Source organism: Lissotriton helveticus, chromosome 8 (genome assembly GCF_964261635.1).
Source record: "Lissotriton helveticus chromosome 8, aLisHel1.1, whole genome shotgun sequence".
Lineage (NCBI taxonomy): Eukaryota > Metazoa > Chordata > Amphibia > Caudata > Salamandridae > Lissotriton > Lissotriton helveticus.
Window position 1 is genome coordinate 244,775,031 of NC_136069.1, and position 22,614 is coordinate 244,797,644.

The following is a 22,614-nucleotide window of genomic DNA, read 5'->3' on the forward strand; positions in this document are numbered from 1 at the left end:
CAGCACTCTGCACCGGGCCGCCCTAGTGCCACTGAAGGTGCTTTTAGAGTACATCCTGTACCCTGGGGGAACCCTGGTCCTAACCATAGAAACCCAACTCCCACAAAACCAAACCGATAACTTCATTTTCTACCATAGGATTGCATTGACTGCTTTTCTTTGAAAATTCTTTTAAGTGTGGAGTTGGTTTGTATGAAACCTTGAAAAAACTACAGGTGAAAAAAGTGAATTACTTACCTTTTGTCTAGGAAATGTCTCAGTGTGATATCTAGGCATTTCACACTGATTAGCAAAAGTAACTTAAAAAGTAATCCAAGAAGTAATGTGTACTATAATCTACAAAGTATCTGAAAAGTTATTGTGATTAATGACTTACCTGTAAATCAACCAACTGAATTTGAACCTGCATTCAACTGTAAATTACTGCATAAATATTGCAAAGTATTATTCCACTTACCTGCACCAGGCTTCGCTTGGTTCTAGAAATAAAATAAATAATATTTTTGATGCAAACAAATTGGTCTGAGTTCAGTCTTTGAGTGTGTGACATCATTTCTTGCCTGAGTGTGTACAATAAATGCTTAACACTACCCTCTGATAAAGCCTTACTGCTCGTCCACACTACCACAAAGAGAGTAAGGTGCTATGTACTTTAACCTCTGCCTACCATTGAGGTTCCCCTGGACTCTGTGCACACTATACCTCACTTTGGTATAGTATATACAGAGCCAGCTTCCTCCACCTTCTGTTACAAAACCTATCATTTAGGGATTGCACATACCCTTGCACTATGATGCAAAGGGTGTGTGATTTGTCACAATGCAGTCAAAAGTGCACTAGCTATGGGGAAAGAAAAAATTTGGAATATCTTAGTAGATATGGTTCCTTTTTCTCTCTCCCTTTGTTGTAACGTAGTGTAGCAACTTTGTAGGCTGCTCCGCGTTGTGTCAAATATTGCTAAATCTGGGCATGAGTCTTTTTACACAGAAGGGCATTGTATTGTATTGCAATATTTATATAGCACTAACTACCCCTGAGCAGGCGCTGAAGCGCTTACCTACATGGGCAGCATTCTACACCATATGGAATGTGTGGTTGGAAGGATGTTGTCTTTGTATGGATACTTTGTGAGAAGTGTTTACAAGTTGTGTGTGATGACCCTCAACGTGCTGTTATCAAGGAATGGAACAGAGCGGTGAATAAAGAGGTGTGAGAGACAGGAATGGGGTTTATGGTTTTCAATAAGCCGGTAGCTTTGAGGAGCTCTGCAGGTCCCTTTATGATATATCTTATGATAATAATCCCGGGTGAAAAAAGGAATATCAGTAATCATACAATAGAATTCTGCTAAAACAGAGCAAGATCTTGAAGTCAAAACATTACTCAGGAAATGAAAGATAACCAGAAAAGTTTGTATTTATGTATGTACCAGTCCTTGAACACAAACCCCATGAAACACCTCTAAGCAGGAATCCATTTTCTTTGTACTGTAGAATGTTTCCAAGGACAAGTGGGAGAACATTATAAAAAGTTAGTTTTTACTACATCATATTGATAAAAAGGAGCAAAAAGCCTTGGCAGGTCTTTTGGATGTGCAAATTTACAAAACGAAATTGGTCTTGCATAAAATGTGCGTGTGTACAGTTTGAGTTTCCATTTTGCCCAGGGTGTGTCAGGTGTAAATTGAAACCCATTTAAGTTATAGTGAAATGGATTGATATCTATGACAGTAGAAGCAACGGCGCTGCTTCAATGACAGACACGACGCAGGCAAGGGATATATTGAAAAGTTCTGTATCTGAAATACAGATCCTGAACACCAGCAAAAAGGAAACACAAGCGCAGAGGAGGTCACATTTATATTGCCACCCCTTACTTACTGTTGGAAAATATAAATATAGGCCACGAGAAGTATGGGCCCTCGCAATCTGAATACACAATGTGCTTGCATAAGTGATGTGGATGCACGGACTGGCACCTGCTGTCTCAGCTGATTCCCTCTCTCATGCCTATGTGCTTTGTGAGCCTATGCAGAGTGCAAGAAGGGAATGCAAACCGGTGAAGTATGCCTTCCCTTCCTCCTATTAGGACGTCACTTTAACTGTAAAAGTTTAAAGAGATGCATGGCTCATGAGAGGCGGTTCTGCAAATGTAAACTTAAGAGAATGTTTTCAAAAGAGCAGGATGTAGTTAATTCAAGTCCGCGCCTTATCTGCTAACATCGTCTGCAGACGAAGCTTCATTTGAAGGGCAGACATTAGCATAACACTTCTGACCCATTAGAGCCCTCCCCCAGCGACTACAGCCTGGGGTGCAGGGGCTGCCCTTGGATCGCTCTCTGCTGTGCAGACGGGGACGGTCAAGCTCTCGGCCCTTTGTTATGTTGAACCTGGGACGGAGCGCGCTGACACCTGATCCCTCAGCCACTGCAGCAACAGAGAGCGACAAAAGAGGCAACAGAAGTATGGGAGAGGGCTGCAGCACGGGATGGGACACTGAAGGTGTTCTCTTAAAAAGAAGCTTTCATCCACAGTCGTTGGATACAATTTAATACATTCAATACCTGTTCGATTGTAAGCAGAGACAGGGGAAAAGGAAATTTCTTTTTCAGGCTGGTGAAAAAAGCACGGGCATTTCAGCACCTCGAGATATTTGACATGTAAAAATCGGCTTGCAACAATTAGACACTTTTAGAAATAAAATGAAATTTACATTCCTAAAATGTCAAATCCCCAGTATAAGGAAACATGTTTAATTTCAAGTCCCCAAACTGGTATTTAAAAATACTATGTGCATTAAAGAGGTGGTGTAATTGAAATGTGCTTAATGGATACCAGTTTATATGTTTGCGCTTTAGCTCTTACTTTTAATTTTATATGTGCAATGTTTCTGGTGTTCCCAATTGAGTGCTGCCGGCTTGACACCTCCACATTCGGTCATAGAAAGCAACTTCTTGCTTTATTCAGCATAAACAGTACACACACCTCTCCGTAATCTGTCAAATTATGGTTTTATTCTTTGTATTCTGCAAACTGTGGCTGTTCTTTTTCAGTTACAAGTACGTAAAAACAATAGAGTGCAAAAAGAAATTTTACAGTAAAGAATAGATGCTGGTGTTGCACTTGCATGCTGAGTGTGGGGGTCGTCGGTCTTGAATTGTTTTGAATAGCGTTCCACTTTTGTTGGGATACATCACTGGTGATGTTGGTGTGGCGCAAATGGGTTAATGAGTATGAAGTCATCAGTGGATTTGTTTTTCTTCCATGGTATTCCATATTGAAGAAGGGAGAGATTGTTGTCATCAAGGTCTCCACCATACCAGGGTGCCAGTGGTTTGGTAATACAGTGTAAATGACTTTTGGTGGGGTAGATTCTACCAAGTCTCACATCCAGAAATAAATAATTATTAAAAACTGACTTTGAAATGGGCACCTACCAGACCATATATTCATGTCCTTAATCTGGCAGGGAAATAATACTGATTGGTTTAATGGCAATGACTATAAAACCCGAAAAGTAATCAATGTCAGCGATGCAGTCCCTGTTTACAATTCACGTTTACATTCCCTAACAGTCTTTTCTTTTCCTAGATATGGTGTTTTTATAGGTTATTTTATTGCAACATAGAACTCTTGCCTACTGCAAACTATGCGCATAGGTGCCTTATGTGTCTGTGTGAATACAGGTTGAGGGTGGCAGCTCATCACAGGTTATGATTGAGAGCTGTGGAGTTGAGGATGAAGGCAGTGAGAGTTTCTCACATTGCACATTAAATGGTTCCGACTACATACTCGATCAATCCTTGGCCTCTCTGCACAACTCACAGATTGATGGTCACTTATGTGGCAAGTGTAATTACCAGTTTGAATGAAAATATGTACAGGAGGTACACTCCTGTTGAAATAGTAACAGTACCAAATGAGAATAAAATGTTATGTTTATAGGTAAGAGGAAACAGAGAGAGAGTGTGTGTGAGAGACGGCACGGTAAAGGGAAGGAGACACAATGAAATACATGCAGAAGGACAGAATTAAAAGAGTACAAAAAGTGCAAGGACATTACATGTAAAATATGCAGATGTATGATATCAGAAAGATGTAGCAAGAAGAAGTCTGTGCCTAACCAAGTGAGAGACCATAGAGGAAATGGTGTGCAAGGGAAACAGGAGTGAATGAGACACTCTGAAGATCAATACTTTTTCCAACACTCTCACTAATGTTCAGTTTAATTCACAGGCAAAATTACAGAAAGATTTTCAATTTTAATGTATAAACCCAATATCATTGTTAATAATTTTTCTGATACTGTTAACATGCCTTGGGAAAGCAAATAGGTCTGGCTTGTGTTAGGCGTGTGTTTGCTGCTGTGTGATATGTGTGGATGCAATAACCGAAAACTCACAAAGAGGCACCAAACTAAAGATCAGGTTGCATGCTGTATGAAGCACAGGATTCTACTACACATGTTTTACATACCAGCATTGATTACATAGGCTACATCTCTTGGAAAGGATTGCTAGTTAGATCTCTTTGGCCAGGCCCATTCTACACACGCTCCACCATTTGCTCTAATGTCACAACATGTTTTTGTGCCACCTCACTATGCCACTCTACTCTGCGGTAATCCACTATACACCAGTCCACTGTACCCCACTTCACTGTAAGCCACACCACTCTGCATTACTCCATTACACACTATTACACTCCAAGCCATTCAATTCTACAACACTCCAGTCTATGCCACTCCATTGTAGGCCCCTACACTCTACCCTATTCCACTGTATGCCACTCCACTCTACGCCGTTCCACGGTATGCTAGTCCAGTGTATGCCATTCCACTGTACGCCACTCACTGTACATTAGTCTACTCTAAGCCACTCCAATCCACGCTACTCCACTATATGTCACTCCACTGCACCCCACTCTATGCTATTACACTCTATGCCACTCCATTCCACGTCACTCCACTATATGCCACCCAACACTACACTAATTCGTTGAACGCTATTACACTCTGTCCTATGACACTCCAGTCTACGGCAGTCCACTCTATGCTCCTCCAATCTACGCCACTCCAATCTACGCTATTACACTGCAAGCAGCTTCACTCCATGCCACTACACTCAATGCTATTCTACTCTGTCACTACACTCTGTGCTACTCTACTCTACACCACTCCACCCTATGCCACTCCAGTCTATGCCACTCCACTCTCCGCTATCCCTTAGTATGCCACTGCACTGTGCGCCTCTCCACTGTATGCGACTGTACACTATGCCACTCCACTCTTAGGCCAGTAGCGCGGGTGCGCTTTGCTTCCCTGTAAGTAGCCTGCCATAGACAGGGGGTAGGTAGAGAAGTACAGTAATCCAAAACATTTATTCATTGCGATTGTGGATGTACATCCATTGCAGAGGAATCCAAGTAAGAGATAATTGAAATGGTAAAGTAACCCCAAGAAATCTCACAGGGATAGTTTTGAAGCTGATAAAGGAACTTTGATATATACATCATCTTAATGAAAGCGATCAGTGACAGGGAAAAAGTGCAATTTCTCTAACTAAAATGTTCTCATTTGATTTCTTCAATGTGTACCATACTTCTGGAGTAAACACCCATGATTACAGGATGCTAGAGGTGGCTTACACAACTCACAATCACATTGCTTTTACTGTGAGGTATGAATTAGCAATAAATACCTGAAAGCCTAGGTCTTTGGAGGGCACTGATGAGCTATATCCTTTCAGTGTATGGAAACGCACAACAGCATTGTAGTCTGGAATTACTTCTTATGCAATTTCATATAGCGCAAACTCAACCCGAAGCTTTTGGAGTGCTTTACATGATTACCAGTAACATTGCATAGGATCACATTCCCTTTTTTTGGGAATTAAGTGAATGTTCCAGAATTACAGAATGTTGAGGTGACGCAAGACATACTCTCCCAATTAATCTTTAATGACAAATAAACCTCTGTATGCCTTTATGCTGGCTGTTATGAATTACACTTCTTGCTTTATTGATGTTTACAAACTCAATAAAAGAGTTAGGCTGGGTGCTTAAACCGCGTTCTGCTCTCAGTGTCCCAGTCAGTAACATTTCATGTTGCCTTTCCCTGCAAAGGTGCCGTCTTTTCAGCAGGGCCCATCCCCCAGTCTGGGAGAGTTTCCTGCTCAGGTGATTCCAGCTCACTGGGCTCTTGACGGGCTAATGTCCCCTTTGTTATGCGCGAAGGTGAATCTGCATATCTGTGCCCAGCCATCCTAAAACCTTACAGGTTATTCTTTCTTCAAGGCCGCCAGGATTATCATTTCGAGAGGCAGAGGAAATGCTATTTAAACTGGGTAAAGTGATTCTTCAGTGAGCAGAATTGTAAAAGTGTTTTGCTTACATCCTTGCGCACAAAGTTCACAGGTATTTTTTCCAAACCATTTATTTCACGGACTCTGCTTTCATAAAGTACACATTTCAAGTAAGCGCTGAAAGTTCAGAAAAGTCCAGAACATTATGCAAGCAAATATCTAAAGACTCGTATATTACTGTTCCTGAATTCTCGCTCGTAAGGGTTGAGAATGCTTTAAACAGGTGATAATACCACTGCAATTTAAACTCAGTGCTAGTGCAAGTTTTGAAGAGTACCTGATATGCGCTTAATAAAAGAGAAACACCTTTTATCACAGGTTTGTACATGTGCAAAAGTTTTAGGACAATATTACTCCATTCAAAATAAAAATGTAAGCTAAAATAATTAATTAATTGTAAATGCAAATGATAACTTATAACACGTTTTGTCCTTTTCTTGATTCCTTCAAACCAATGTAAACTCTTATCCTTTTTTAACGCAAACGATGTATTGGATTACAACTGGGGCACACATTTCTCACCCCAATAATTCTTACAGACGGGATTTTCATCAGGAAAAATGTGTCACGAAACTTGCTGGCAAATGGTGCAGATTTTGTGTTTGTGTAGTAAAGTGGTAAAACATACATTTTGTTTGTTACTTCCTCACCCAGTTCTGATTGCAAAACTGAGTACAATGTGCACATTACTCATCAGTAATTACGGTACCCCTTGCTTTATTTATTTATTCATTTATTACTTTTTTATGGAGCATGCCTCTTATCGAAGTGGCATGTTAGTGCACTCTGCAAATGTAAATGTAAAATGTAAATGTGTTGTATTTGTAAAGCGCACGGCTGCCCACGAGACGGGGAGTCCCGGCGCTGCACTCATACCGCTGTGGAACCCTTCCTGGCTTTTCCATGTGCAATGTCCACTCCTGGACACCCCCAAGGTGAAGCCAGGCATCCAAGCGCTGCTGGGGCCGTTGTGGAGATTAAGCAAGCAATTGCCCAGAGTCACAGAGTGGGACCCATGATTAGACTAGGCACCGAGGCGAGAATTATCAGGTCCGGGGAGATGGAGTCCAAGAGCCGCCGAGGCGGGAATTGAACCCTGGTCCCGGGCCAGACCTCTGCATCAGGGTCTGCCGCTCTAACCATTGAGTCACGCTTCTCCAATTCTCCAATAATAAATCAAAGCAAAAGTATTTTCTCTCAGCTTAGCACTCACATTAAAATAAGAGAAATAGGCAGGGCTTTAAGTTGTCCGGGTCTCACCGGTGCTGAGCACTGTCAGTTTTTTAAAGGAGGCCTCGAAATGGGTCTCAGGAGCAGCAACATTGTCGTGGTGTCACCAGGGCTTTAAGTGGAAACTTTTTGAATATTATATACAAGCTATAGTTGCTGCTTATTAATCTTATGCAACTAACAGCCATTGACCAAGCCAATAGTCCTGACTTGTTGTAGGTATGATGTTACTTGTTGTATCATATATCTGGTTGCAATGACAGAACAGCAAAATACAAGTCGGGAGGCACTTACAGATTTTTAGTTTACGTGTTTTAAGCCACACCCTTAATTACATTGACTACGTCCCTTTGAGAGAACCCCCAGTTTTTTCATCTCACTTAAAGCCCTGGCAATAGGTTAAACCATGGGTTAACTTGATGTGATTTTAAAATGAGAGTGTTTCTGATTGTCCAAACGGTGAAGTGTATATGTAAGTAATATGCAGGGATGAGGGGACAAGGGGCTACAAAGTTTGCAACAGCTTTCCAGCCTGACATCCAGCACCGCAGCTCCATGGTGTCTGCTGTGTCTTACCATGCACCACCAAGTATCTATGTGGCAATGTAGAGTGCAACCCTAGAGCAATTGTGCTTTAAGCAAGGGTGGGAGCCCTACCTAATGATCATGGATCAGTTACGCTGAATCAGGAGGTTTGTAGATGGTGCATCCATCATGTGTAGAAGTGGTTTTCTCTGAAGAGATGTCAGGAGTGTGTGCTCCACAGAAGGCCACCAGTAACACCCTTAAATACCCAGTGATTACTGTGTTTTTTCAGTCAAAGCAGGCAATAGGAACAGTACTCTTAGAAGATTTTCCATTGTTGATGCCTTCAACAATAATGGATGCAGTGAGACACCTGGCTAGAAAATGCAGAGCTGTGTGCCTTGAGCGCTCCTGATATTTCAAGAGTGGCTTAAAATGCAGAAAAAAGATTTCTTTATTTTTTATGAGTCAGAGGATGTGATAGAGACACAGCACAGTTGGCCATGTACATACCGTCTAGTGAAACCTAGGCTATTGCGGAGACAGGATAATACCACTTGAACATGAAAGAAGCCCCACTCTGGGATGAAAAGCATGAGGGTGGGATGCTATCTATAGGCCGGCTTTAGAGCGGTGCAGCTGGTGAAGCCACACCTGGCACTGAGCTCAGGGGTGGGCTGTGTTTAGAAATAAGGTATGAGCTTAAAAGCACCTGCTGCAGAGCTCATTTTGTGGACATCAGTTTTCAGACAACAATAAAAATGTCAAGATAACTCTGGTGATTAACCTTCCTGCTGGAGAGAGTTCAGAGTTTTTGCTAATAGTAGTTTTGAATCATCTGAAAGTAGAGCAGAGGGTTATTATTGGGGGTAGGCATAACTCGCGTAATTAGTGTAGTGTAATCAAGTGGAATTATCTAAAAATTCTGTTTGATTATGCATAATTATGCAAAAAGAGTAATTCTAGGTTTAGTGCTTTTTCATAATGCAAAAATACTACCTTGCGTCCAAAAATGAACATAAGAAATCTTTTTATGTTGAGAAATAGTGCTAAATGCAACAGAATACAAATAGCAAGGGAAAGGAGCTGATCATGCTTTCAAAATGTGCACCTGGGGTAGGTTATTCAAAATATGTACCTTCCCCCATGTTTAGCACTATTTTCTTATTGCCAAAAGCCCCCCAAACAGCCATAACAGGCGTGAACAGGCATTTTGTGCTAAGCTGTAGTGCTAAATGAGCTGTTGCACTGGAATTTTCCCTCCAAATTACTCCCAGCTTCTAGCACTAAATTACATTTTGGAAGCATGGAGGCATTTTACATTGATAAATAGCACTAAATGCAGCAGAACAAAAATAGCAAGCTCAAACAGCCACATACACTCACTAAGTGTGTTCTCCTGGTAGGATTGTTTTCCCCCAAATTACTCTTAGTTACGCGAGCAGGTGTAATTGGGTTCTTATCGGTATTTCTACATCAAAGAGTACCTACCGAAAAGGAATTAAAAAAATTACTCTGATTAGCGTGATAAAAATTATGCCCAGGCCTAGTTAATATGCCTACAGCAAAGAAAGTGTACCATGCAGACAAAAGGACTGTATTTTATGTGAGTTGCTCAGTGGATAACTGCTCTTGTTACAGACATTTTTTATTACTTGCAGTTCATAAATTACAATCTCAAATAGCACAGTGACCAAAGAACTTTCATCAAAGAACTGCATGCAAACTGTATTGTATATGTTAGAATGTTATGTCTTCCCCCAGACTTTCATTATCCTATTATTGCTAAAAACTGTTTGTTTGGATAGTAGTACATTTGGATTAGAAAATTGTATCCCAACCACTGTGGTATGTTTTAAATCCTGAGTTTGTGTGTCTCCAGACAAAATACTCAATGGATGACATGCGATTCCTACACCTCATAATCCTTAGTGTCTTATTAGATTAATTTAGAGTTGTATGATTCATTGTCTCTGTATAATGTGTGTGATGTATAATGCTCTGACAACCTACACTAGTATCAGTGGTGCAATAAAACAAATGCATGTGAGAGAGGGGCTATGAAGAGATGAGGGGCACATTTGGGTTGTAGTGAGGTCATGCATGCAGAAGGAGGTCATGGGGGGCACCAAAAAAGACTGTTGCACCAGGCACCACCAGCACTGAAGTTGACTCTGGCTAGCTAGTCCGCCAAAGGATGGTCACAGTCTTGGAGTGAATTGACTTTGTCATAGCGAAAAAAGGCAAGGGCTCTGAACACTGGGCCTGAATAGTCCTTTAAGTTATTTGCAAAACATGATCAGAATCATTTACTTTATATCACAGTGCAGTGCACCATCATTCCTTAATTGAAGATAAAGATCACATGGCAATAGTGAAGTGTTCCAACTCAAATAGATTTTAAAAATGCTCATAAAACCACAATTTTCAGACACAAAACGACTAAATTCAATAGCAGCATCATGTAAATTAGTATTTTTTGTAGAGAAAAGGTTAATTTACATTTAGAATATTTGGATATATAAAGGATTATGGAGCTTTCCCTTTGAAATGTGCCTCCTTTCTGCTGCTAGTATTTGTTTCTGGTGAGCAATGTGTGTTTAAATGCAAAGTGTGTTTAGGACTGCAGTACCACCTCCTGCCTACGGGGACAGAGTGAGCAAAAATATAAACACACTTTATGAAACACAGGTCCCCACAAGGCAATTTTTTCAAAAGTTGTAAAAATTGACACAGATGTTCCTGAAGTCATTTTTAATCATTTAGAAGACATTACCTTGTGGGGACCTGGGTTCAGGTCCCCACAGTGCAGTCAAGTCCCCACAGCGTGAGTGTGTTATCATGCCCAAGTCCCCACAAGGATAGTAACACAAACCCACACACACACACACACACACACACACACACACACACACACACACACACACACACACACACACACACACACACACACACACACACACACACACACACACACACACACACACACACACACACACACACACACACACACACACACACACACACACACACACACACACACACACACACACACACACACACACACACACACACACACACACACACACACACACACACACACACACACACACACACACACACACACACACACACACACACACACACACACACACACACACACACACACACACACACACACACACACACACACACACACACACACACACACACACACACACACACACACACACACACACACACACACACACACACACACACACACACACACACACACACACACACACACACACACACACACACACACACACACACACACACACACACACACACACACACACACACACACACACACACACACACACACACACACACACACACACACACACACACACACACACACACACACACACACACACACACACACACACACACACACACACACACACACACACACACACACACACACACACACACACACACACACACACACACACCCCCCCCCCCCCCCCAGTTTAGAAAAATAGGCATTAATTATCTGAATAAAACAAGACCAAAACGACAAAAAATCATATGTAAAGATATCACTTTTAAAAGGTAAGTTCAGTACATAAAAAATTATGGATGCTTTTGTTTTAGCACAAAGTACCTTAGATGCGTCAAACATAAAAACAGGCAAAGGGGAGGTGAGGTGCTGGACAACAAAAGCGATGCATCAATTCCTTAATCCCTGGGGAGGGGAGGCGTCAGTTACTTACAGCTAGGCAGGTGAAGGGTTGCATTGATTCCTTACTGTGAGAAGTGTGATTCCTCAATTTCCAGACACACAGCCTGGGTTTCTTAGAGCACGGTGCAGTGGACATCGGAGACACAGTGCTTGGGACTCATGATGTGGCGATCTTTGAGTTGCAAAGCAGGCAATTGGTAGATTCTTCAGTCGCACAGTGGTGCTGAGTCAGTTCTTCCGCCGCATTACTGGTGTTGCGACGATTCTTCTGCCGCATGGGGTGCTGTGTCGGAAAAATGGCTTTGAGAGGTGATGCATGGATTTTCTCACCAGGTTCACTTCCAAGGGCCCAGGAACTGGATTTGGCACCACTTAGCAAGTCAGGGTTCTTAGCAGAAGAGCCCAGGCACTGGTAGGTGAAGTCTTTGATGGCCCTGAGACTTCTTAACAAGAGGCAAGCATGCACAAGCCCTTTGAGAAGTTCGGAAGTAGAAAGCAAAGTCCAGTCCTTTCACTCCTAGCACAGAATGTGCAAGCAGCAGGTCAGCACAACAAAGCAACAGGCAGAATGGCAGTCCCTCCTAGAGCATCCAGTTCTTCCTGGCAGAATGTCCTTTATTCCAGAAGTGTCCTGCTTTGAGAGTGACAGTGGTCCAATATGTATAACCCTTTCTGTTTTTGAAGTAGGTAAGCTTCAAAGGAAAGTCTTTGTGCACAAGACCCTGCCTTTCCCTGACCTGGCTCCAGACACACTACAGTGGGGTGGAGACAGCTTTGTGTGAGGACAGGCACAGCCCTATTAAGGTGTCTGTGACAACTCCTCCCACAACTCTAGCTCAGGAAAGCCCATCAGACCGGTGATGGCCTATCAGGATATGCAAGGCACACCTCAGCTCCCTTTGTGTGATTGTATAGAGTGAATTCACAAGAACCCAACTGTCACTCAAACCCAGACGTGGATTCTACAGACAGGCAGAGGCACAGAATGGTAAGGCAAGAAAATGGCCACATTCTAAAGGTGGCATTTTCAAACATGCAATTTAAAAACCAACTTCACCAAAAGCTGAATTTTTAAATTGTTCAGAGACCCCAAACTTTAACTCTCTATATGCTCCCAATTGGAAGATATATTTGGGAGATGGTACTAGGCTGCCCCACTGATAACCTATGGGAGAGATAGGCCTTGCTGCAAGTGAAAAATGAAATTAGCAGTATTTCATTACCAGGACATTTAAAACACAACAGCACATATCCTACATTTGAAATACATTGCGCCCTGCCCATGGAACTACCTTGGCCTACCTTAAGAGTGACCTCCATGTAGTAAAAGGGAAGGTTTGGGCCCGGCAAGTGGTTGCACTTACGAGGTCGACATGGAAGTTTAAAACTGCACACACAGACACTGCAGTGGCAGGCCTGAGACATGTTTACAGGGCTCCTCGTGGGTGGAACAATCAGTGCTGCAGGGCCACTAGTAGCATTTGATTTACAGGCCCTGGGCATACTTGGTGCAGTTTACTCATGACTTAATAGTAAATCAAATAAGCCAATCCTGGATAAACCAATCACCAATACAATTTACACAGGGAGCACTTGCACTTTTGCACTGGTCAGATGTGGTAAAATGCCCAGAGGCTTTAAACCAGCAAAAACGAAATGCAGCACACAGGAGGTCAGAGAAAAAAAGCAGGAGGAAAACATGCCAAAGATCTCAGGTCTAACAGTTATATATGCTGTAGGTTTTGTTACACTGACATGTAATTGCACAAACAACATTTTACTGTTAAAAATGATAACGTGATTTGGTATGTGCTGTTGGCCATTGATATATACCTGTTTGCTGTTAGTGGTATACTCTGATACACAAAGGTCCACATTTATGATGCCCGATATTTCTGTCAGTGATCTACATTCTTTTATACTGCTACTCACTAAAGTGTCTCCTAGCTGAAATAGAGAAAAACCTTTGCCAAGGCTCAATGGAAATAACCTGTTACTTTTTAATCGCCTTTTTTCATTTATTTGATGGAAGACTATGTGTGTTAACATGATTTTAAGGGGCAATGTTTTGTTTGACCTAAGTAAAGTTTCTTATTGATGAATCCTGTCCGTTTTAAGAGCATATTTTACAGTTTCTTTGGGATGGCCTGGATTATGTGTTTATTTCTCAAGATGTTGGTATTTGAAAAATAGCCTTGTTTATTTGTACATAAAAATGGCCCCAATGGCAAATTTTCATTTATGTTTCTCACATGGTAGTTTGAAAAATTAAGCCTTTTGTGTGTTGGTTTAGCATATAAATTCAAAGACCAAGAAGCACAATAGAAATATGTCAAAGTTGATAGATAATTTTAAATCAGGGCAGCAAATATGGAGCCACTCATGAAAAGAGTTGAGACGTGATTCTGTTGTCCATAAAGAAGATGTCATCTAGAAATCATACCAAATGCTGTATACAGGACTAGAAAAGATTATTTGATCCATATTACCATTTGTCCTCAAATAATGCCATTAAAAGACTCATCTCCAGAGTAAAAAATACCCATGTCTACTTCCTTTTTTGTAAATAAAATTTGTATGAAAATTGTAGTGGGGCAATTTTGTCAAAATTTACCATGAATGTCTGTTCGGATTTCTGTTGTTTGGCTTTTCCTATGTAGACAGTCCTTAAAGTCTAAAAGCTTTACCTGTGACAGCAAAGTGGCATTCTTTGTATCAAAAGTGGTCTCTTCCACCTTGTTAATACACTCTTCCACCTTGTTAATCCACTGCATTTTAAGTTTCATATTATAGCCAGTATCTATGCTACTAAGGCTTCTAACAAATAACCAATATATTGTAATACCGGTTCTAAAATGGAATCAAAGCCTGAAATGAATGGCCTACCAGGCAGAGAGTTCTGATTCTTACATCCTATCTACTTTTGGGAGGACATTGATAACTGGGATGATCCTTCTGTTTTTCTTGCTCAGGCACTCAAACTCTTTTTGGCTAACTCAACCATTTTTTCTATGACTTGTTCATGATCTCATTTATTTGGCCATTGATTTCAGTTGTTGGGTCTTGTTAGGTGTGGTCGCACGCTTTATTGCCACAAATGATGTTTCCTTGAGTCAACTTATCCAGTTTAGGCAATAGCACCTCATTGTCCTATGCTTTGCAGTACAGGGCACAGCCTTCCAGTTCTGTCTGTGCTTATTTATTTAGCTCAATGTCAACATGCAATGCTTTGCTGTGTTTCCCCATTTTGTGAAACCTTTCCCATTTTAGCAGTCTATCTTTTTGGAAAGCTAAAATGTGATGTGGATTAAAAAGGGTGACTAGGGAAAATGTTTTTTGCCTTAATCGAATCAGAATACTTTATAGTCACAAATTCCATTTGACATGTTCAAAACTTACAGTATATGCTTTTACAAATTAATCAAATTGGCTTAGGGAACATCACTGGGAGAATACCATGCATTTTCTAAAAATTAACATTTGGAAGAGGTGGTACAAGGTATTGATAAGTACTGAAGATCATGCTAGCATTTATCATATGGCTCCTCCGAGTATAAATGTCAATGTTTTTTTTTTAGAATTGCTTCATTATTATTGTTATTAATTGGTACATAAAGCTTAAAGTTATTTTAAGTATAACAAATGATCCCAAAGCAATCCATGGCTTAATAGCATGAATTTTGCCTAAAAGATGCTTATCATAGCTTACTTGCTATGCTATTGAAAATCTATTAAAAGATACTACATAAGCACTGATAGACATGTTGTGATCCCTTTTAATGGGAATGTTAAAAATTCAACTTAACTAGGGAAATTCTAATGACTGTATCCAAACAATTAAAAAAAGGTACTTTGAGAAGTCGGCGATTGTCACTTTGCACCATAACAGATGACAACCCAGGTCACGTTGCACCACACAATTGTTATTTCATGGCAAAGTCTGGGTTACATTTAAAACGTATGTCTTTGTTTAACTCTTCTAGTTTTCAGTTGAGTACAGTTGGTCAATAATGTAGTTTAACCTTTCCTTTCTAATGTATTTAATCACTCACCCTTGTTCTCTATAAGTTTGTTGGTATTACATCTTTACATTATTGTTCTTGTTCAGAACCATGCAAGTTTGCTTACCATTTTTATTGATATGTACCTTTTTATAAATAGCCAATATCTGAAGAGTTTCAGAATGGAGAAGGCTTTGGATACATTGTGGCTTTCAGACCAAATGGGACGAAAGGATGGAAAGAGAAAATGGTCACTTCTTCTGATGCATCTAAGTTTATCTACAAAGATGAAAGTGCACCCCCTCTTACTCCTTTTGAAGTGAAGGTTGGAGTCTACAATAACAAAGGAGATGGACCATTCAGTCCTATAGTTGTCATCTGTTCCAATGAGGGAGGTAAGTTTGCATAATAGTCTTTCAGTTTGTAGATACTATTACATTGTATTGTGGTATAGATTAACATGTATGGGTAAAGTTCATCACCTGTTCTGCGGGTCTAGAGGTTCTGAGGTAGGTTGGTGCAATCAAAACAAGGTCAACATACCACCTGTATTCAGAAAGTAGGTGCAGGATTTCCTCATGCAGAGCCAAGCCGTGCAATTCTATGTCAGAATATACAGGAAAGAGTTACCAACATCTACCATACCATGAAGGCAAGTATGTATAAGTGTAGATTTATAATTCTTAACTCCACTTACATAGATATTGACAATATATATCATCAAGGTAGACATACAAATTCCTGTCCTGGTGGAGGGGGTAGGCACATAGCATTTTGTGTTGTTAGTTATCCGGTTCATCCTGCCTGCTAGCAAATTGCCAGGTGATGCTAAAGCCCCTTCTCATTGTGAGATGTTCTCAGTTATTGCATACATTATCAGCCAATTATCCCATCTAAAAACTCCAGATGCAGATGCCTTTTTTTCCTCTCACCGCGTCAAGTTCACATGATGGTACAGGTGTACAGTTTGTCAACTATGCTGTGAATATGGTGATTTTCATGACAAATTCTGGCATATTTTGTGGAAGAGTAAACTTGCAGAGAAAGAGTCTGCATACAGTTGCCATTGTTCTCACAATACTTCGATGATTATCTTACAATGTGTAGAAACATCCTTTGAAACTTCTGTTTGCACATTTTCACTGCTGTAAAACGACTTTGCTGTGCCCTTTATGTATATATGCCACTGAGAATAAATGATGCAAAATGATGATGTTGAACTATTTGAAATATGGTTTAACTGTATAAAATGAAGCAATATCGTTTTTGCAAGTTTTAAGTTGCAGGTGCCTCTGATTTCTTCTAGAATATTCTTCTAGTGTACATTCTCCCACTGCACACTTCTCGTCCTCAATCCTCCTGTCTTAGCCTTTCTGCTATATTTGCCTCCCTTATCTTTTTGTTTTTTTAGTTGGCCTCTAGTGTCTACTCCTTTTCTTTTGGGAACTTTCACAAGTTACTCTAACAATAGGAAACTTGCTACAACATGTTTTAACTATGAGTGCCTTTATAAATTACTATTTAATTATTCGTCATCCACTTCTATTTTTTTTTTATTACGTTTATTTTTGTGGATATTCATATTTGTTTTTCCCACTCAACTTTTATTTTGTAAAACGAGTAGCCAATCTAAAGAAAATATATATATTCATGGGACTTTACTCAAGGGGTGGCTAACACAATGCACTCTCATCCACGTTTTCCTTAAGGACAACGGCTCTGCTCGCTCGTAATTCAGAGTCCTAAATATCTAATTAATCTTAATCTCATTAATCAAACCTTCTTACTATTTCTAAATCTCGAATATATGTTAACTTGCAAGACTCTCAAAGTCGTTCTTCACATACTAAGTTCACACACCTTTGGTTCTTGTGATAAAACACCTTTGCTGTTTTCCATGTGACAGAATCCAGGGAAAGATGTCTGTTTTGCAAGAAGCAATTAGTTCACTGTTTTCTAGATCATTCTTACCCACTGTTCATGAAAATTGTCCACACTATCAAGACATAAGTGTGATCCTTCATCACTCCCTCTCATAATTTGCTAAATGTGTGTCACCAGTACACTGATGAGAACATTAATTGACTGTTGGTCATCTACAGTACAAAAAGAAATATGTTAAAAACAAAATATCATCAGAAATTTATTAACATATACACAGATAAATAAATAAACAAAGTACTGAAATGGACAGGTATGCATGCTAAAGGAAAGATTGTAGACGCGTCTTAAGACCTGGTTGTATGGCCTTTTACATTTTCTCACAGTGGTGGAATGGTTCTTTTACAGCACTTACCACTGTAGCTCCGTCAGTAGTGGAAAGACACACATGCTTGAGGGTGTTGGTTTTTGAGGTGTAAATTGTCAATTTAGATTCATATAAGTTATGTTGAATATTCATATTTTTTTTGTTTCATATTGCGCCTTTTCTGCAAATGATTGTTGGACTCTATTCATTGCTCAGTACTTATCATTGGTCTTTGCAGGATGTAGTTAACATAAGTTATAGCTGCTGGTAACCTATAAAATGGGGTGGGGCGAGTGAAGTGCCCTACCGCATCACAAAACACATTTACATTAAAGAATACAAAATAAAAGCACTCGCGTGCATTAAAATTACATAAATAAAATAAATGCACTTGCCTGTCCCGGTGTCTGAAATTTACACCGGGACACGTTCAGCATATTTCTGTGGTGCCCAGCTTCTTGGCAGGGGGGACGGCGTCCACCCTGTGAAAAGATTGGGGGGACGCCGTCCACCCATGTGGACCCCTGACTCGAGCCCTGGCTGTAAGGTGAAGCGATGTTTGTGCTTCGGGACCCCCACTGCTGCTGGCACGAGTGATTCACAAGTTAACCTGCCTTCAGCCATCATCAGCGCTGATCCATGAGGAAAGTGCCTTAAAATTACCCCTAACTTCACGGCCGTGGGCCCGAGTGAGAGTTGCCCAAGATCACCTTTGAAATCACCGCTGGCGGCCCGGGAGCCTCGGTAAGCCGTTGCCTTCACCGCTGACATCAGGGAAGAAGCCGTGCTAGGATTGGCCCCAGCGCGGGGTGTTGCTTGGCAACCGAGACTCCGGACGCGTCATCGCCGACGGGGAGAGAGGAGGTGCGCCCGCACCCGTGAAGGCTGGCCTGCCCTCCGTACACCATCGCAAGAGCTCTGGCGTCCAGGGTAGCCCTGAGTCAGCGTGCTGGCCTCAGGAAACGGACAGCCTACAAGGTGAGCTGCCGTGTGGTGGAAAGTGGGCCAGAGCGGGTTGAAGGCTGCGGGGACTGCCTCAGTTAATAGTGGACTGCGGGGACTGTAATACCTGGCCCCCAGGGACTTCCAAGTTTCAAACAGCATACCGGGTCATTTACTTAGTTTGCAGTCTGATTGACTCTGCACATGAGATTGTGGGCCGGGGACTGGTGAGATTTACTCATCAGCCTTCCTGCTCTGCGCCAAGCTACCCTGTCTGAAGCAGTGGTCCCTACTTGGACTAGGGTGCATACCCCGGCCAAGTAGAGACCCCGGTTCTAACAGTCGACCACTATTTTATGATCGACCGTGTTAAAGGCCGCCGATAAATCGAGTAAGAGAAGGGCTGCACAGCCACCCCTGTCCAAAATAGCTCTTACTTCCTCTGTTGTTTTTATTAGGGCCATTTCTGTATGATGACCACTTCTGAACCCAAACTGGCTAGTATTTAGCAGCTGGTTTTCCTGAATGGACAGGGCAAGCTACTGATTCATAGCCTTTTCTATGATCTTTACTGGTAAAGGAAGGCGAGAAATAGAACGATAACTATTCAGGTCTATTGGATTTAGATTATGCTCTCTTTAAAAGAGGAAGTATAGAAGCTTCCTTCCAGTGCTTAGGAAAATATCCAGATCTAAACATGGAGTTGAATGAAGGAGGGCATGGGTCCATAGGGGAAACGGCCTTAGCCACTTGGATTTGGGCTATTACTGGATTAACAGAGATGGCTGAAAACTCTAAAAATGTAGGATGACTTAGGTCAGCACCAGCCCCCTTGCCAATTTTCGACCCCAGCCTCCTTTAACCCCTTCAGTGCTAATGACAAGGGTAACTCGTCATGGAGTTTCCATTGATTTCAATGGAAATTACATTGAGGGGCCAGAGGTGCCTTAGCAGCCAAGTGGTTAAGGATATGTTATATGGGGAAGGAGCTTCATGCCTTCAATGTAAAAGGTAAGAAACTTGAATGTGTCTGCTTGGACCATCATTACTTATCTGAAGGGTCACCACGATTTGTCAGGATTATGCTCCCAAAGTATTAAAAATGCGCATCGCAGGACAACATCGTTTCCATGGTGAAATCTTAGCTGAATCCACTAATACATCTATTAATGTAAGGGGTACAATTGTGTGTTCTCTTCTAAATGCTAGATCATTGGTTAAGCACCAATTAGATTTGCTGATATTGTGGAAAATCATCAGCTAGATATAGTATAGTCACTGAAACCTGTGAAGATCAAGCCTCTGTTCCTGGCCTGGTGACAGCAATTCCCCTGAACTATACTATCTATCATGTGGATAGACCTCAGAAATGTGCCAGAGGATGTGCCATTTTTTATACAGATTATATGCTAGCCATTTTCTGTCCAGCTTCAGTACTGGAATGTGACACACTTAATTTTCTTGTTGAACTTTCTAAAACTCAGTCCTTAGAAGGATTGTTAATTTATCTCCCCCAGAAATGCCTTTACAGAGACAATAGGTGTGTTATTAGTAGATGGACTATGCACCAAACATCTCATGGTCCTCTGTGATTTTAATACCCTTCTGGAAGATTCCATTGATAAAGAGACAATGGCTCTTTTGGAGACCATGTGTGGTTTGGGACTCTCCCAAATAGTTGATGGCCATACACATTTAGCAGGCTACACACTGGATGTGGCGTTTACTAAACAATTCTCAGACAGAAGTAATAGATTTGTTAGCTTTATGTTGAACAGACCATCATGCAGTTATGTTTGACATCAACTTACAGAACAGTGCACTTTTTGATAAGGCTCCACAGTACTCACATAAGTTTTGCGCTGGAAACAGGATACAGGATGTTTACTTAAACAGACTTTAGTTGACTTGGAGCCTGACCAGGCAGAGAACTTACATTTGGCCACTCTTTTGAAAGGTCTGACCTCACCATGCTGTTGATGACAGATGGAGAAGAGGAGAGTGAACCTCTCCCTGACCACTTGGCTTCCAAGGAGAAAGATGGGTTTGTGGCTGGAGTAATCATTTACACCAGCCTGACTCCTGAATAACTGAGGGATTGCCACCAAGTGTTGGTGCAGTACTTCTCTCTGTTCTCCCTCATCCCTGGGACTACCCACCTGTGTACTCATGATGTGGACACAGGAGACAACCTTCATGTCAAGAATAGGTTTTACAGGTTGTCTGATAAGGTGAGGGTCAGCATTAAGGAAGAGGTTTCCAAAATGCTGGAGATGGGGATAATAGAGCCCTCCAGTAGCTCTGGTCCAGTCCTGTTGTTCTGGTACCAAAAGCTGCCCCACTGGGCACTACACCTGAACTCAGGTTCTGTGACGATTATGGAGGGCTAAACTCAGTCAGAAAGACAGAAGCCTATCCCATCCCCCGGGCTGATGAGCTTATTGACAGGTTAGGGGCTCTCAAGTACTTAAGTATCTTAGGTACATTTGATCTTACATAAGGGTACTGGCAAATTATCCTAACAGAAGGAGCCAAGGTGAGGTCAGCCTTCTCCACTCGAGAGGGCCACTATCAGTTTAGAGTGATGTACGTTGGGCTCAGAAATGCCCCAGCCACATTCCAGAGGTTGCTGAACCAGGCCATTGCTTGTATGGAGGCTTTCAGTACTGCCTATCTGTATGACATAGCTGTCTTCAGTAGCAACTGGAAGGACCACCTTTTTCACCTCCAGTAAGTGGTGACGGACTAGAACACCACACAGCATCATTAAAGGCATGATTAAGAGCTTTACCTTGAGATAAAACTACTTTCTTAACTGGGACAAGTGGGGAGATCAACGGGAGCGGCGCGAGCAAGTCAACAGAGCCAATGGAGCTGACAGAGCTGATTGAGGGATCAGCACAGGTGGTGCCGAGAGGAGGGTCGAAGCCCTTAGGAATCCGGCACAACAGAAACCATTATGGAACAGTAACAGAGAGGCGGAGAGGCCGTAGGAGCGGCTAAGAAGTGGGAAAAAAGGTGAACTGAATGGAGCTGCTTAGAGACCGATCGCAAGGATCACAGCGTGCTCTCGCAGAGTGAGAGCCTTGACCCTGCAAAAGAGGCCCAGCTAGGTCTGGGTGCGGCTTACGGGTGGCCAGGAGGCTCCCACTCTGTTCTCTGCACCCGGCTCCTACTCCTGTCTTGCTCAGTGATGATCGCCACCCCTTCCTAAGGTCTTTGGCTACCCGGCTCACTCACTCACGGACAATAGGCAACTCAGTGGAGGTCGGCCAGTTAGACAGACCCAGGGCTACACGGGTGAAAAACACACCACCACAACCCGCTGACAATAATCTGTTTCATCATCGATACTCAGTATTTCCCTCCACTCCCTACTCCAGCTAACAAGTGGAGAGTATCTTCAGGGAGCCTGTTGTGCATGCAGTGATCAAAGGCAAATAAGGAGGCAGCCAGAGGAGTGACCAGAGGGGTGACCAGAGGGAGTAGCAGGACTAGCTTTGCATATCTTTGCATACACTTGGGCCACCGCCAAGGCGCCTGCTGCCCACTAATAATCCTTTACCTCTGACCTAAAAGC

General features: G+C 41.8%; 1 protein-coding gene across 1 annotated transcript in view; it reads left to right on the forward strand.

The window, feature by feature from the left end:
• The window catches only part of CNTN5 (contactin 5), a 2,147,338-nt gene that overhangs the window by 1,977,663 nt on the left and 147,061 nt on the right, over window positions 1-22,614 (forward strand). The window contains exon 21 of the mRNA XM_078656993.1: window positions 16,005-16,239. Coding sequence (XP_078513119.1) covers window positions 16,005-16,239 — 235 coding nt within the window. The remainder of the gene's footprint in view (window positions 1-16,004; window positions 16,240-22,614) is intronic.